The sequence below is a fragment of the Hemicordylus capensis genome, chromosome 2, assembly GCF_027244095.1.
Source record: "Hemicordylus capensis ecotype Gifberg chromosome 2, rHemCap1.1.pri, whole genome shotgun sequence".
NCBI classification, from domain to species: Eukaryota; Metazoa; Chordata; class Lepidosauria; order Squamata; family Cordylidae; genus Hemicordylus; species Hemicordylus capensis.
Window position 1 is genome coordinate 293233829 of NC_069658.1, and position 17117 is coordinate 293250945.

The 17117-nt window shown below is 42.7% G+C and overlaps 1 protein-coding gene across 1 annotated transcript in view; it reads right to left on the reverse strand.

Annotated features, from left to right (window-relative positions):
* Positions 1 to 17117, reverse strand: part of SSUH2 (ssu-2 homolog) — a 70111-nt gene that overhangs the window by 13740 nt on the left and 39254 nt on the right. The window contains exons 8-11 of the mRNA XM_053298768.1: positions 14775 to 14878; positions 6997 to 7089; positions 2189 to 2294; positions 736 to 843 (exon numbers count right to left, since the gene is read on the reverse strand). Of these exons, the coding sequence (XP_053154743.1) occupies positions 736 to 843; positions 2189 to 2294; positions 6997 to 7089; positions 14775 to 14878 (411 nt within the window). The remainder of the gene's footprint in view (positions 1 to 735; positions 844 to 2188; positions 2295 to 6996; positions 7090 to 14774; positions 14879 to 17117) is intronic.

Below are 17117 nucleotides of genomic sequence, written 5' to 3' on the forward strand. Positions count from 1 at the left end.
CAAAAACAAGATGACATAGGGATAGGGAGGCAATAGGGAGGCAAAAAGTGGATTTTTTACCCCAGACATAAATCGAGCTAAGCTCCAATGCACAATGAAAAATCTGAATTGTGTTTGGAGAGCTCCCCAATAGCTCACAGAGACTCCGACATAAATTTGGATGATATATGAACGCACACCTGCCCTTCCAAAGTAAAATTGCCATCTGGCAGGACTCCTGGAGCCCAATGAAATGTTTTTGTTCCCCCTTATGTCTTTGTTGCTCTGAATGTCTTTAGAGCAACTGTTAACTTGTAGTACATACAAAATCATAGTATGTATGATCTCGATCAGAGAAATGGTGGGAGAAAAGGTTAAGTAACTCCTCCAGTATTTCCCCTGAACAAATTAACAACACAACATGACTGTTGTAAAGCTTAGAACCCAACCACAGGAGAAACATAATTGCAGATCTCTCATGTCACATCTAGGTTCGCCCTCAGTGTCCTCAGATCTCTACAATTCCTCTCAGGTTTCCTCTACAAGGATCCTCTGGGGCAGTCATAATCACAGGGTCACACTAATATCTCAGTTTATCTCTGTGCCAATATGGTTAACCAACTAAACAGTTAAAGGGCAAATGGTTAATCAACGCTTTCATTGCTTAACATTTTTAATGTTTTCTCATGAATTCCTCCAAATCCCCAGTATTTAGTACATTTAGAATGTTTATATAAATAACTAAACTTAACATGCCTGCTGTAGAATGCGAGATGTGCTAGTGAATGCTGCATTGTGCTCTGCAATAGCTCTTTGTGATGCCAGAGAGATCTCCGGATAAGGAAAGCCAACAAGAGGATACACCTGAAATTAAAGGGAATGTCAGTTTCACAGATTCAATCTTCTTTTCTTGCTCTTCTCTTTCCCTGATCTGGTTTTATTAACACACTTGGCACATGACTTAAAGTAATAGTTATTTCCCTTAATCTGCCTCAGCATTGTCCAGCCAGATAAATCAAAACAAGCATGTTGTTATTACAGTCGCTTTCTGGTGGCGCAGTGGTAAAACTGCCGCCCTGTAACCAGAAGGTTACAAGTTCGATCCTGACCAGGGGCTCAAGGTTGACTCAGCCTTCCATCCTTCTGAGGTCAGTAAAATGAGTACCCAGAATGTTGGGGGCAATATGCTAAATCATTGTAAACCGCTTAGAGAGCTTCGGCTATAGAGCGGTATATAAATGTAAGTGCCATTCTCCATCTAAGCCTGTCCATTACTTGGATCAGTTGTAGGAGATTTGTCAGCACCAAGGGCCACAACTCAGAGTATCATGGCAGGATCTGCACAAAGTGAGTGTGCATGTTCCAATCTACATAATCTGAATATAAATTATATGATCATAGTAGATGTGAAATTGCTGGACATGGTGCATTTATTTTGTAATTCTGGAATTAACACCAATTTGAAAAATATTGGATCAACATCAATTGTTCTCGGAGTATAGAATAGAAGAACACAAATAAGACAAATATTTATATACCCAAAGTGGTTCACATAGATATAAATAAATATATTTTATTCACATTTCTGGTGTCTGAGCCTTTAGTGTGTAATATCGTGATGATGTTTTCTGATTTATCTCTGCTAGCAAGAGGAGCAGAAACATTCGTGGAGTGGGGGCAGGGGGAAGCAAAATATAACATTAACAGGATGTTAACAAGATGACATAGAGATAGGGAGGCAATAGGTATGTTACATGGAAAGCAGATACATTGGTGTGTAGTGTATTTGTGGTTTGCTATACACAGGGAGTGCAAGTGGACCATTTATTAGCTGGTGTCAGTGAACAAATGTGTATGTTTTCTATGGCTCCAGGGGGTTGGAAATCTTGTGGACTATCTCAGTACACTCCCATTAAGAAAAACATGAAAATAGTAGCCTGCACAATAGAACACATGAACAATAATTGTTCAGCTACTCCAATTCACCTTCCCTAAATGATTTTTTTAGTATTAAAGTGAATGGAAGCAATGTTCCCTGTAAGAGGGATTCCCAGGTATTGTTGACTAAAATTCCCAGGATCCTCAGCTGCAGTGGCCATTGGCTGGGGGTTATGTGTTACAGGGATCTGGGAATCCCTGTAACAGGGAATGGAAGGCAGCATGGATTTGGAGCTATCACGCAGAACTAGAAGTCCTGCTTTGTACTCACCAGTGTGTTTTCATCTTTAAATATGTTCTCTCCTATGGCTTTACTGAGAAGTTCTCGTGGAAACTTTGACTGATGCTCAGAAATGAATTCATAAACATTGTTCTTCCTTAAAAAGCAAGAAAGGTTCAGAGCAATACATCTGACATTCCCACAATTCAATTTGTGAATGAGGTTACAGCAATATTCCCATCCCTAGCAAGACAGCTTGAAATGGTGAGAGAGGAGACTAGGCTTCATAAAAGCTAAGACTTGTTGAGAATTCTTGGAGTTTGCATAGGATGATTGGCAAGTAAATCCATATTTGTTCAGGCTACAAAAACTTCAGTAAGCAGAGGTGATCCATTCCTTTTGTTGCCTGTGGAGCTATACTGTACTTTTTCCTGAACTACCAAAGTGGAGGAATTAATTACAGGAAAAACCTCATCCAGTGTTTGGAAGACTGACCTCCAAACTCTATTCTGCTGAAGGGCATAAAGATACAATGGCACAAAATGTGCTGCTAATTGTCCAGCCTTTTCCTTTAATTCATAGTGGTTTCTACAAATAACTCCCAATCTGACATCCATAGATCTCCTCTTTATTATTTATTTATAGATATCCCCCCCCCGCACCTTTCAGTCTTGTAAATCAAAGCCTTCAGTCTGATTTACAAGTAAAACATTGCAATATAAGGGGGGATGTGGCAATGGCAGCAGCTCCTCCTTCTCTCACTCTCCTGTGGGGAAAGGAGGGAGAGAAAGAGCCACAGCTGCAGAGAGAGAGAGAGAGAGATATTCATTGCCCATTTTTATTCTAAGATCATTCCAAAGGTCTTTAGGGAGTGACAGGCTCATGTTACAGCTATGATTTGACATGACGTACCACCTAATGGTGCAGCGGGGAAGTCACTTGCCTAGGGAGCAAGAAGTTACTGGTTTGAATCCCCACTGGTATGTTTCCCAGAATATGAGAAACACCAATATCAGGCAGCAGTGATATAGGAAGATGCGGAAAGGAATCTTTTCATACTGCGCAGGAGGAGGCAATGGTAAACCCCTCCTGTATTCTACCAAAGAAAACCACAGAGCTCTGTGGTTGCCAGGAGTCGACACCGACTCGATGGCACAACTTTACCTTTACCCTTTGCAAACCTTTTGTGTATATTATACAGGAACACAAGGGAACCACCAGAATATTAGGCTGGGGAGAAACATCCTGAAGAGGAGGAATGAATTATTCAGCTAAATATGTAGAATCACATGGCAGTTCTGGAGGCTGACGATGCCACACCACACAAAGCCATATACAGTCTGCTGCTAGTAGAATGTAGTGGCATGTCTAACAGGCACAAAGAGGGTTTCATGTGTGGGCTGCAAGCCTGAGCAGAATTGTGACAGGAATCTGTTTGTTGGCAATATGGTCTCTTGTGTCTGAACAAACCAGATGTCTCTTAGTATGGGCTTTACACACAAAAACGAGCTTGCCTTACAATGAAATGTAGCGTACAGCAGATTTGGGGAGCAATCTAGAACTCTGTATTGCACAGGGACTTCTGACTCTCTTCTGTGAAAACACTGTACTAATTCAGTGAACTGCAACTACGCGCGCATCGAGTTTTGTCCCATCCTATCTTTTCAGTACAAGTAGCAGCAACATTAGCATCCAGGTGAAAGGAGAAATGTTTCAGATATAGATTAATGCAATTCCAAGTGGAATTTTAAGAGAAGTGTTCTTAAAAGCCCAAGAGTGTTCAGACCTATCTGTTTATTTTGCTGCAAAAGATGCCAAATTAGAAAAGTGAATACTGGGAATATCAGAGGAGGGTTGAGACTTTTTCAGCAGAATAAATCCTGGAAAGATGGATTTATTTGCTATATTTACAGTCATTTGTCACTTTTGGCAACAAACAGTTCAAATTATAGTCACTAATTCTTCACTGTTAATGTAATCCATTCCATTCTGGCATTAACTTTATAAAACTGGGTCATTTCAATCCGTATAAAACTGGGCCTTTTAGAACATTAAAAGCCTATGGAGAAATGATGAGCTTGAAGTTCAAAAACTTTAGAAATCTCTTGATTCAAATACATTTCCCACACAACCATAGTTGCTGCAATATGTTCAAACCTTCATGACATCAAACGCAGTCAACAGGAATATTATTTTTCTCAGATTTTCCATCTAATAAACATAAATACATGAAGAGTATCCATCAAACACAACAAATGCAATCTGTTTGCAATACAGAGGTTTCTGAAACAGAATGGAATATTAAAACTTTTTTTTTTTAAACATTTTTTATCCCACTCTTCCTCCAAGGAGCCCAGAGCGGTGTGCTACATACTTAGGGTTCTCCTCACAACAACCCTGTGAAATAGGTTAGGCTGAGAGAAGAAAGAATTAACAGAAAGATATATTAATTCATTAGATGTGAAGGGCATGAGACCTTGTCAAGTTACATAATAAATTATTCAGAAAGAAACAGGATATAAATCTACCAGTCACTGGATATTTTAATGTACTTCCACTTCTTTTAGTGCAATCTCTCCCAGCTCCATTGAAGCTTATTGAACAAACTCCTAAAATTTCAGTAATGTCAAAATTGTACTTCTTGTGTTTATTTATTTATTTAGACAATTATTTAGGCAAGGAGGCATCCTGCCCTCCCTCAGAGAGGCATTAATGATATTAACAAGACCCTCTCCAATAACCTCCCTGCTAGATTGTATAAGCCATGTTGGACAAGAATCAAGAGTACAGGTGATAAGGCAAACTGCCCCAAGCAGCTTGTCCACTTCCTCAGGAGTCGCAAACTGAAACTGATCCAATTTAACCACACAAGAGAAGCTGCTGGACACCTCCATCCTAGACTCTGCAATAACCATATAAACCCGTTTGGCTTGAATACAAGAGATTTTATCATAAAACTAATTTAAAACATCACAGTGTATGGATCCAAATTCTGATTCAAGGGAGTAGGGGCATGTACTAGTTCTCTCACAACCCTAGGCAACTCCACTCGATGTAAACTTGCAGAAGAAATGTGGGCAGAAAAGAACTGCTTCATGTGGTCTATCTTGTACTCTGTCAAATTAAAGCAGAGTCCTTCTCCACTTGTGCTCTAACCATCTACCTTGTCACTTCAGCCCCTGTAGTTCCTCCATATACTATGGGGTTAATTTTATAAGTGGACTGGACAGGATGTTTAGGAGTAATCGCATTTACCACCCTAGTAAGTTCATAATTCCAAATCTGATTCCATTCTGTATTGACAGAAATGCTGACAGAACGAACCTTAAACCCTCCCAAAGCTGCTTGGAATCCTATTGGATACAATAACCTTCTTGGGCAGACCATTCTAATAGGTCCTTCACCCCCAGAGGTAGATTTAAAATTTATTCCCAATTCAAAACAGTATAATTTATCTGCTGTTCTATATCTGTGTCTTCAAATATCTGAAGGGGTGTCACACAGAAGAAGGTGTAGGCTTGCTCTCTGTTGCTCCTGAAGGCAGGACTAGAACCAATGGGTTGAAATTTCAAGGAAGCAGGTAAGGCTGAACATTAGAAGGAATTTCCTGACTGGAATGGTTCGACAGTGAAACCATCTGCTTGCTGCTGTGGTGGGCTCTCCGTTACTAAGACGTTTCCAAACAGTGCCTCAATGACTATCTGTCAGGGATGCTGCAGCAGTTTCCTGCACCACTGAGCAGGGGGCTGGACTAGAAAACCTCCCTAAATGCCCACCTGGAGGCTGTGATGGGCTGGATGAGGGATAACAAACTGAGACTTAATCCAGATAAGACAGAGGTAGTCATTGTGCAGGGTTGAAACTTGGGAGATGATTTTGATCTGCCTGTTCTGGATGGGGGTCACACTTCCCCAGAAGGAACAGGTACGCAGTCTGGGGGTGCCACAAAACTCTCCCAGGTGTCCCAGGTTGAAGCAGTGGCCAGAGGTGCCTTTTATCAGCTTCGGCTGATACGCCAGCTGCGTCCATTTCTTGAGATAAATGACCTCAGAACAGTAATACAACTGCTGGTCACCTCCAGACTTGACTACTGCAATGCGCTCTATGTGGGGCTGCCTTTGCATGTAGTCCAGAAACTGCAGTTAGTCCAGAATGTGGCGGCCAGGTTGGTCTCTGGGTCATCTTGGAGAGACCATATCACTCCTATCTTACAATATCTACACTGGCTCCTGATAAATTTCTGGGCAAAGTACAAGGTGCTGGTTATAACCTATAAAACCCTAAACAGCTTGGGCCCTGGGTATTTAAGAGAACATCTTCTTCGTTATGAACCCCACCGCCCATTGAGATAATCAGAAGAGGTCTGTCTGCTGTTGCCACCGGCTCATCTGATGGCTACTCAGGGACAGGCTTCTCCATTGCTGCCCCGAGGCTTTGGAAGACACTTCCTGCTGAAATAAGAGCCTCCCCATCTCTTACAACTTTTAAAAGGGCAGTCAAGGTGCATTTGTTCACCCAGTCTTTTAATTAGATAATGTTTTAATTGTGTTTTGATTTTGCTTTAATAGTTTTAACTTTTTAAATTTTAATTGTTGAAATGTGTTAATCTTTTTATTGGTTGTTTTTATGATTTTGTAAACTGCCCAGAGAACTTGTGTTTGGAGCGGTATAAAAATATGTTAAATAAATAAAAAATAAATAAATAAAGTACCTCCCAGTTAAATCCCATGATTCTATAAAGTATATTGAATATTCAGTATAAGAAAAATTTGAGTATTTGGGGGTTTAGTCTTTTAAGAACCTTTAGCAATCATGGTCATTTAGATAAAAACATCGCCATCCGCATCAAGGCCACTTACCAAGTTATTAGCAGCTGGATGAAGTGGAGCAACTTTTTCTCCCCTTGGCAGGTTGCACAGGTTTTGTTGCCTCTTCCAGAACAAGTGCTGCACCTTTTAGATGTGAAATTGAAGTTTATGTGTTTATTGATTTATTCTGAATGAAGCCCATCCCAACCCAATATGATGGTTGAGCTTTTAAGACCCCTGAAAAGCTAAATACAAAGTTGAGTATAAAATCACTACTCAAATAGAAAATATTGTTATTTAGAATTGACACAGCATCCCATTTAAAACAAAATTTGGAGGCATATCTGGATATTGGAGCCTTCTGCTTGGGCAAAACTTCCAAAGAATATCAAAGGAGACCCCATGTGGTAAAGGGGCTATAGAATCCACCTCACATGTTATCCTTTATTGTGATTTTTATAGTGAACCCCGTTCAAGATTTATATCTCCTATGTCAGATAATTTGCCTGGCCGGTCTGATGAATTTTACTTAAATTATCTTTTAACTAATGTGGATAATGACATTATCTTTGGCATGGCCAGGTTTTGTTATATTATTTGTAAAATGCATACTGTTTTATTGTAAATGTTTGCTTGCCAATGATCGAATAAACTTATCTCTCTCTCAAAGGAGATGATGAGGAGAGTTTGAATTAGGACTAAAAGTGAACCAGATGCAGTAAACCTGTGACTGGAATTTCTGGACATTTTGACACACACACACACACACACACACACACACACACACTTTATATCTTTCTATAGTGATATCTATATCCATATCTATATAACTTCACTCACTGACATGAAATACACAGACCAGACCACAAAAGATAGCAACATGCCATTTGGCAGGTAGGTTCCAGACCTCATCCACACCACCAGAAAAATAAAAAATCCCAGGGGCAAAAAGATTAATTGGCCAAAAGAAATGTGGGAAAATTCTCCCATTGGCAAACCATGGGAATGATACCTTCTGACAAACTTTTGACAGTTCTCTCAGGTACCTTTTGAGCAGAGGTGTAATTAGCACATGGGGGATCTGTGCTCAGCCGCCCTCCCTGTGGTGGTGCTTGCAAGCAAACAAACTATCCTCCACTCACCTCTGGGGGTCAGAAGCAGGAAAGGATGGCAGGAGGGCACATGAAGTTATGGCAGGTGGACAGAGACAGGCAGGATAAGGGGTGGGACGCAGACTGGTGACGTGTGAGAAAGCAGAGTGGGTGGTTTCCAGACAGCAAGCCTTACAATGCAAAAAGTGGTGTAAACTGCGACGTTTTGTGTGCTGAATTCAAACCGCAGTTGAAATCCGTTGTAAGGTCCATTGTAAGGCATTACGGGCAAATACAGCTTCTTCTTCTTCTTCTGGCAGCGCTGATGCGATGTTATAGGGCTGTAACGCAGCAATAAAACCCGAAAGAAGGCATCGGAAATGTGAAAGGCACCTTTCTTACAGTGCAGGGACTGTGGTGTTACAACACAGGTAGTATGGAAGTACACTTAAGGGATACATCATGACCAGTGTTCCCTCTAACAGGAATTCCCAAATGTTGTTGACCCAGAATCCCCAGCCAAAGGCCATTGCAGCTGGAGATCCTGGGAATTGTAGTGAACAATATCTGGGGATCCATGTTAGAGGGAACACTGGTCGTGACACTGTGGGAGCGTGCAATCTGGAAAGCACCCTGGTGGCGCACATCACATGCCAGGAGATTGAGGCAGGTGGAGAAGCAGAAGGCAGACTGGTAGCACACATGATAGCTTGCATATAAACACCTATGCATTTTATGTGGCTTTTTGGTCTTTAACCAAATGCCCTGTCTTACTGTATGCTCCTGTCCAAGTTGTACCTATTCCCTTTTGGATGGTCTGGAACATTTACATCCTCTTGTCCTGATCTAGGTTGCTGTCCAGCTCTGGCCAGCTCTCCCTTAGGAGTCAGTTTAAAAGCTATTTTATAACCCTTTTTTAATATTAAGCCAGCAGTCTGGTCCCATTTCAATTCAAGTGAAGTCTGTCCCCTTTGAACAAGCTTGGCTTGTCCCAGAATGTTTCCCGGTGCCTAACAAATCCAAATCTTTCCTTCTGACATCACCATCTCATCCACATATTGAGATACCTCAGCTCTGCCTGTCTAGCTGGATCTATTCATGGAAAAGGTAGTATTTCTGAGAATGCTACCTTTGAGACTCTAGACATTAATATCCTACCTAATAACATAAACTTCATTCCACCCCACCCCCATGTTCTGTGTTCCTGATCCACTATTTAAAAAATAGATAAAGAGAAGGAGATGCCTTTATGTATCACCACTGTCACAACTAATTTGCCACAACTCTCCATCTCAAATCATATAGTAATGTAATGAATTACATTACACAACCGAGCAGAGAGACTGGAAAGAGATGTCATCCCAGGAAATTAAAAATCTGTACATATTGGCTATTTCTCTGCACAACTACTGATGAAGACTAGGTGACCTGTTCAAGGAATGTAACATTTTGCCTACAACAGATGTAGAAGGCATATGTTTATTTTTGGTAAGTGTGGATTGCATCAACATGATGCAGATTAGAAGCACTTAACAGCTGATTTATTACAGTACTTTAAGACATTGTTAGCCCCAATGGATCGCTGTTTTTAAATTATTGCCACAATTATCACATAATGCTATCTCTGTTATTTTAAGTTTAATGGACTCTAATAAAACAGTTTAAAAGAATAGTGAGGTACTTTGCATCACTTAAAGATCATCATAGAGCCAATTAGTTCAGCATTTGGATAAATAAAAGGGCAGGCTTGTTTTACAAGCTGAACAGAACCTTGAATAAGGGGGTAGCTCTTTAGAAACTTAGGAAACATAAACCTGAAGCATTTCTACCAGCCCTGGTGAGACTTAAATCACTTTTGCATAATCCAGGAGATTGTTGCAGGTCCCTGAACATCCTTATTTGAATTACAGTATATGATGTTTGGTTGCAACCTGTGGAAGCAGCTCATTGTCATTAGGTTGGGCTCAAATTTTACTTTTTAAACACGGGATTTATTTATTGAGGGTAATGAATATGTATATACAGTTGTGACTCAGAAAGCCACAGCCTGTTTGCAGTTGCATTGTGAACAAAGCCCTATTTTAATACAAGATGTTAATTCAGTACTGAATCATTGGTGCTTCTGAGAATTGTGCAGGTGAGCCGCAGGGGTTTACTGTTAGCAGGGAATAAACCGATGAAAGCCAAAGAATGGAGTTTGGTGAGTTGGGTTTGTTTGTTTTCTTTTTGCCCCTACTTCTTCATCTTTTCCCTCATATACATTTTCTAATGTAGGCTGTCGGCGTTTCAAAATGCAGGGAAGTACAAGATGGGTCAGAAAAGTAGTTAAGAGGTTTGGTTTTTGGTTTTAGTAACTTTCAGGTGACTAAAACATGTCGCTTGACACGAGGAACACCACCTGGTAGTGACTCCAGCAATATTTCTTTTGGACCACAGCTTGCATCCACTTGCCTGCACTCCCTTCTGCCATGCAAATTGTTATTGCAGTGTCTCAATGTGAGGCTGCCCTTGAAGACCCTCAAGAAACTTCAACTGGTCCAGAACATGCCCATAATGTCCTGACTGGTACAGGGCTCTCTGAGCATATAATATATGGACTCTTTCATCAATACTGGTTAACAGTTTGTTTCCAGGAGCAATTCAAGATGCTGGGCCTGCACCCCAGATACCTACAGGAGCTTAGACATGAATCTGCTTGGCCAATAAGATCATTTAGAGGTGAATCTATCAGAGGTTCACCTGCTGGCCACATGAAAGAAAGCAATCTATGCAGTGGCCCCTCCCACACAGAGCTCCTTGCCCCAAGAGCTCCAACCTGCACCTTCCTTATCAGCCTTTCAGTGTGGGACTGAGACTCTTTTTTAAAAATGTGTTTTCCTGCAGTTGGTATGAAATTGTCTTTCTTAGTCTTCCCTGAACCAGCACAGTTTTAATCAGTTTGTTTTTGTACTAATTTTAACAGTGCTACTTTGTCATGAATGGACCACCACCTGGTGAAGGTTCAATTTGCAGCCACTAGTCACCTCTGCAGGGGTGAAGGACCAATTAGATGGTCCACCCGAGGAGGCTATTGGATACAATCAGTGTACCCTCTAACAGGGATTCCCAGATGTTGTTGACTACAACCCCATAATCCCCAGCCAAAGGCCATTGAAATTGGGGGTACTAGTCAACAACATCTGGGAATCCCTTTTAGAGGGAACAATGAATCCAATAGGATTCAAAGAAACCTTGGAGCATTTTAATGTTGACAATTCTTTGTGGCGTATATTGCCCCCAAATGAAGAAAAACAAACATGTATGGGATAATCTAGGCCATACTTTATTAATTATCAATAAAGGATAAGCAACAAGCATAAAAATTAATTATAGTGAGGGCCGCTCCAACCTCCTCAAGGGGCATTCAGCCTTCTATCGATAACTGCCTGCCCACTTGAGCTTTTGGGTGAAGCAACCGGGCCTGAAAGAAGCCTAGCAGTGTCTACTGCATAGCTTAATCCAGCCAAACAGATTACTGTGTTAAGGAGACAACCACCCAGGTCATGCCCCCCTCATGCCCCAAAGCTCTGAGTGGGTGAGCCAAGCGGCCACCAAAAGGTGGCCCATTCCCAGCCAGTGCCAGGCCACAAAATCCTGAGGTGTTGTTCCATGGCACCACTTTTCACTTACAACAGTTGTCTCTTGTTGCACACCATTGATTCCTCACCTGACCCTGCCCGCACTCACCTGCCCATGTGACCAAATACCTAACCTCACAGACTCCCACCTCTAACTCACTTAAAAACACTTCAGCTAGGAGTCGTTGAAGACAAAAAAATCCTACTCAGCCCCCAAATGATGAGCTACTCTCTCAATGAGTAATGGGAGCATGGGAGGGAGCCAACTGCCATATTGGCTGGTGCCAGTCACATTGTTTCTGGTGCGGTCACACGGCCTCTCACATCACATGGAGAGGGCAGACGTAAGATGTCCATTGCCTACACGGAGCCTGGGCCCAAACACCACCCCACCCCACCTGACACCGTTCTGCACCAGGTGGAGCTGAATTGCATCCACAAGATTGCATCCAGTGGAATTGTTGAGGATGGTGAGGGCACTTAGGAACACAGGAAGCTGCCATATATTGAGTCAGACCATAGGTCCTTCTTGCTCGTCTACCCAGACTGGCAGAGGCTTCTCCAAGGCTGAAGGCAGGAATCTCTCTCACCCCTATCTTGGAGATGCCAGGGAAGGAACTTGGAAGCTAGATGCTCTTCCCAGAGTGGCTCCCTCCCCTAAGGGGAATATCTTACAGTGTTCACACTTCTAGTCTCCCTTTCATATGCAATCAGGGTGGATTCTGCTTAGCTAAGCGGACAAGTCATGCTTGCAACCACAAGACCAGCTCTTTTCCTATGACTTCTACAGGCCCCTTCCACTCTAGCTTTGGAGCCATCAGCCACTGTGAAGCTTTTAATAGTTTTTTGTGGACAAAATATCTTATATTCAAGCCAACCTGGATTCCATTGTTGGTGCAGAGTGTCCTGTTATTTTAGAGATCTCCTTTCAAATTGCTTGGAACTGTGCATCCTACCACCTTCTTGACTCTTGTCCTACATGGCTTATATTATCAAGCAAGGAGATTGTTAGAGAGAGCCTAGTCCTTTTGGCTCTCTCAGCAGCTGTTGATACCATTGACCATGGTATCCTTCTGGATCACCTAGGGGAGCTGGGTGTAGGGGGCACTCCTTTGCAGTGGTTCCACTCATACTACTTGGGCAGATTTCAGAAGGTGTTGCTTGGAGACTGTTACTCTACAAAGCGAGAACTTTTTTATGGTGTCCTTCAGGGCTCCATCTTGTCTCCAATGCTTTTTAACATCTAATATAAATAATGATGTTTATCTTTTTATGAATTTTAAATGTTTTATATTTTATATTATGTTAATTCTGTACACTGCCTAGAGATTTCAGTGTTAGGTGGTATATATATTCAGTTAATAATGTTAATTATAATCATCATCATCTATATGAAACTGCTGGGAAAGATCATCAGGGGATTTGGTGCAGGGTGTTATTACTATGCTGATGACACCCAGATCTACTTCTCCATACCAGTTTCATCAGGAAATGGCCTAAATGCCTGCTTGGAGGCAGTAATGAGCTGGATGAGGAATAACAAATTGAGACTGAATCCAAACAAGAAAAAGGTACTCATTGTAGGAAGCTGCAGTTCGGGAAATGGGATAGCTCTGGATGGGGTTACACCTCCCTCCCCCCCCCCCGAAGGAACAGATCCACAATCTGGAAGGTAGGATGCCTCCTTGTCTTAAGGAGGTTATTATTAGACCGCTTCTGAAGAAGCCTACCTTGGATCCCTGAGAGTTGAGCAACTACAGGCCTGTCTCCAATGTTCCGTGGCTGGGCAAGGTATTTGAGAGGTTGGTGGCCTCCCAGCTCCAGACAATCTTGGAGGAAACTGATTATCTTGACCCATTTCAAACTGGCTTTCAGGTGGGCTATGGGGTGGAGACTGCATTGGTCGGCCTGATGGCTGACCTCCAATTGGGAATAGACAGAGGAAGTGTGACTCTGTTGGTCCTTTCGGACCTCTCGGCGGCTTTTGATACTATCGACCATAGTATCCTTCTGGAGCGTCTGAGGGGGTTGGGAGTTGGAGGCACTGCTTTGCAGTGGTTCCGCTCCTACCTCTTGGGCAGGTGTCCCTTGGAGACTGCTGTTCTTCAAAATCTGTACTTTTGTATGGTGTCCCTCAGGACTCCGTATTGTCTCCGATGTTGTTTAACATCTACGTGAAACTGCTGGGAGAGATCATCAGGAGATTTGGTGCAGGGTGCTATCAGTATGCTGATGACACCCAAATCTATTTCTCCATGTCAGCATCATCGGGAGAGGGCATAACCTCCCTAAATGCCTGCCTGGAGGCAGTAATCGGCTTGATGAGGGATAACAAACTGAGACTGAATCCAGATAAGATGGAGGTACTCATTGTGCGGAGTCGGAACTCAAGAGATGATTTTGATCTGCCTGTTCCGGATGGGGTCACACTTCCCCAGAAGGAACAATAACGCAGTCTAGGGGTGCTTGTGGATCCAAGCCTCTCCCTGGTCTCCCAGGTAGAGGGAGACAGTCAGAAGGCAGCCAGGGATAGAAGGCAGCCAGTAGTGCCTTCTATCAGCTTCGGCTGATAGCTGCGTCCGTTTCTTGAGGTGAATTACCTCAAAACAGTGGTAGATCTGCTGGTAAGCTCCAGACTGGATTACTGCAATGCGCTCTATGTGGGGCTGCTCTTGTATGTAGTCCAGAAACTACAGTCGGGCCAGAATGCGGCAGCCAGGTTAGTCTCTGGGTCATCTTGGAGAGACCATATAACTCCTGTATTGAAGCAGCAACACTGGCTGCATTTCGGAGTATGGCCATGATACAGGCCAACATGCCTATTGCTTTTTTTAATTCAAGAGAGCATTGTGGGTCAGGTGGAAGTCTAAGGGCCAGCCTCTGAGATGAAGCTGTGAGAAAAACTACATGTGTGCATGGTACACATTTTCCTTTCAGGATCGTAGCTTATAATTTTAGATTGACAACTAATTATTTTATAAGGCTCTCTAAATATATATTCTTTTGGTGTTGGCAGAAATGGTCCCAAATATTTTCTAGTAAACTATTCTCTGTAAATCCAGCCTAACCCGCCCCCCTCCCGCCCCTGAAGAAAGTATTCCCCTTACTGGGGACATCTTACCTTTTCCGGCCAGTACCTGAACACATCTGGCACCGTTTCTGATGTTTCTGATGCTTCTGATGCTTTGTTTTATGTTTGGCTCCACTACATGTAACACACCTCATCTAAACAAGTGCAAAATATATTATCCACATTCCAGAACAGAATTACCAACATTCTAGAAGAAACAACTTTCCCAAAATGTAAAATGTCACCTATGAGTGTTCCATTTCTTAGCACAACTCAGTATAGTTTATATGTATGTGTATATAGATAGATATAGATATAGATTTCTTTTCTTCTATTCGGTTTCAGTTTGTGACTCCTGAGGATGTGGACAAGCTGCTTGGGGCGGTGAGGCCTACCACTTGTTCTCTTGACCATTGTCCAACATGGCTTGTTCTATCTAGCAGGGAGGCTATTGTAGGTGGCATAGGTGGAAATCATAAATGCTTCTCTGAGGGAGGGCAGGATGTCTCCTTGTCTTAAGGAGGCAATTATTAGACCTCTTTTAAAGACGCCTGCGTTAGATTCCTCAGAATTGAGTGACTATAGGCCTGTTTCCAACCTCCCATGGCTGGGCAAGGTAATTGAGAGGGTGGCGGCCTCTCAGCTCCAGGTGGTCTTGTAGGAAACTGATTATCTAGACCCATTTCAAATTGGTTTTTGGGAGGGCTACGGGTTGGAGACTGCCTTGGTCAGCCTGATGGATGATCTCCAATTGGCAATTGACAGAGGAAGTGTAACTCTGTTGGTCCTTTTGGATATCTCGGCAGCTTTCGATACTATATTGACCATAGTATCCTTCTGGAACGTCTGAGAGTGTTGGGGGTGGGAGGCACTGTTTTACAGTGGTTCTGCTCCTAGCTCTCGGACAGATTCCAGTCCGAGATTCCAGATGGTGTTGATTGGAGACTGTTGCTCTTCGAGATCTGAGCTTAAGTGTGGCGTCCCTCAAGGCTCCGTACTTTCTCCAATGCTTTTTAACATCTACATGAAACCACTGGGAGAGATCATCAGGGGATTTGGAGCTGGGTGTTATCAGTATGCTGATGACACCCAGATCTACTTCTCCATGCCAACTTCTTCAGGAGCTGGCATATCCTCTCTAAATGCCTGCCTGGAAGCAGTAATGGGCTTGATGAGGGAGAGTAAACTGAAGCTGAATCCAGATAAGATGGAGGTACTTATTGGGCGGGGTCAGAACTCCAGAGACGATTTTGATCTACCTGTTCTAGATGGGGTCACACTTCCCCAAAAGGAACAGGTTCACAGTCTGGGAGTACTTCTGGATTCACACCTCTCCCTAGTTTCTCAGGTTCAGGCAGTGGCCAGGGGTGTTTTCTATCAGCTTTGGCTGATACGTCAGCTGCGCCCGTTTCTTGAGATCAATGACCTCAAAACTGTGGTACATCTGTTGGTAACCTCCAGACTGGACTTTTGTAATGCGCTCTACGTGGGGCTGCCTTTGTATGTAGTCCAGAAACTTCAGTTGGTTCAGAATGTGGCAGCCAGGTTGGTCTCTGGGTCATCTCGGAGAGACCATGTTACTCCTTTACTGATGGAGTTACACTGGCTGCCAATAGGTTTCCGGACGAAACACAAAGTGCTAGTTATAACTTACAAAGCCCAAAACAGCTTAGGCCCTAGGTATCTAAGAGAGCGTCTTCTTTGTTACAAGCCCCACCGCCCATTGAGGTCATCTGAGGAGATCCGTCTCCAGTTACCGCTGACTCGTTTGGTGACTACACAGAGACGGGCCTTCTCGGTAGCTGCCCCGAGATTGTGGAATGATTGTGGAATGGTTTGTTTTAACTGTAAACCGCCCTGAGCCATTTTGGAAGGGCGGTATATTAATCAAATAAATAATTAAATCAAATAAATAAATAAATAATATTACATTATAGTGTAGTTAGACTAGTTATGTTGGTCAAAAGAACATTTGAGCCCACATTGATCGATGGTAGCGGTTGAGGTGGATCACTGGTGTGCATTCCTCACCACTGCTGCACAGTGATCAAGGATGGAAGAAAAAACATGTCCTTCCTGGCAAACATTGGAAGAAGCGGAGGAGGAAAAGAGTGGTTCACATAACACCATGCAAGTGTGTTGTTCCAGACCTGCACATAGGTCAATGATGTCAATAGGGCACATTCGGCAACCATGCCTTTATAAAGTAGTGGCTTCCTGTATTTCCTCAGATACCGCTTTTTTCCTGTTAAACCCTATATGACTGATTCTACAGATCTGAGGGGCTTTTTAATCCCATGGGACTTTGTAAAATATCTAAATCTCTGTGACCAAGATGGCAGCTAACTAAACCAGAACTAAACCATAAGAAGGGATACAGAAATGTTGCGTGTG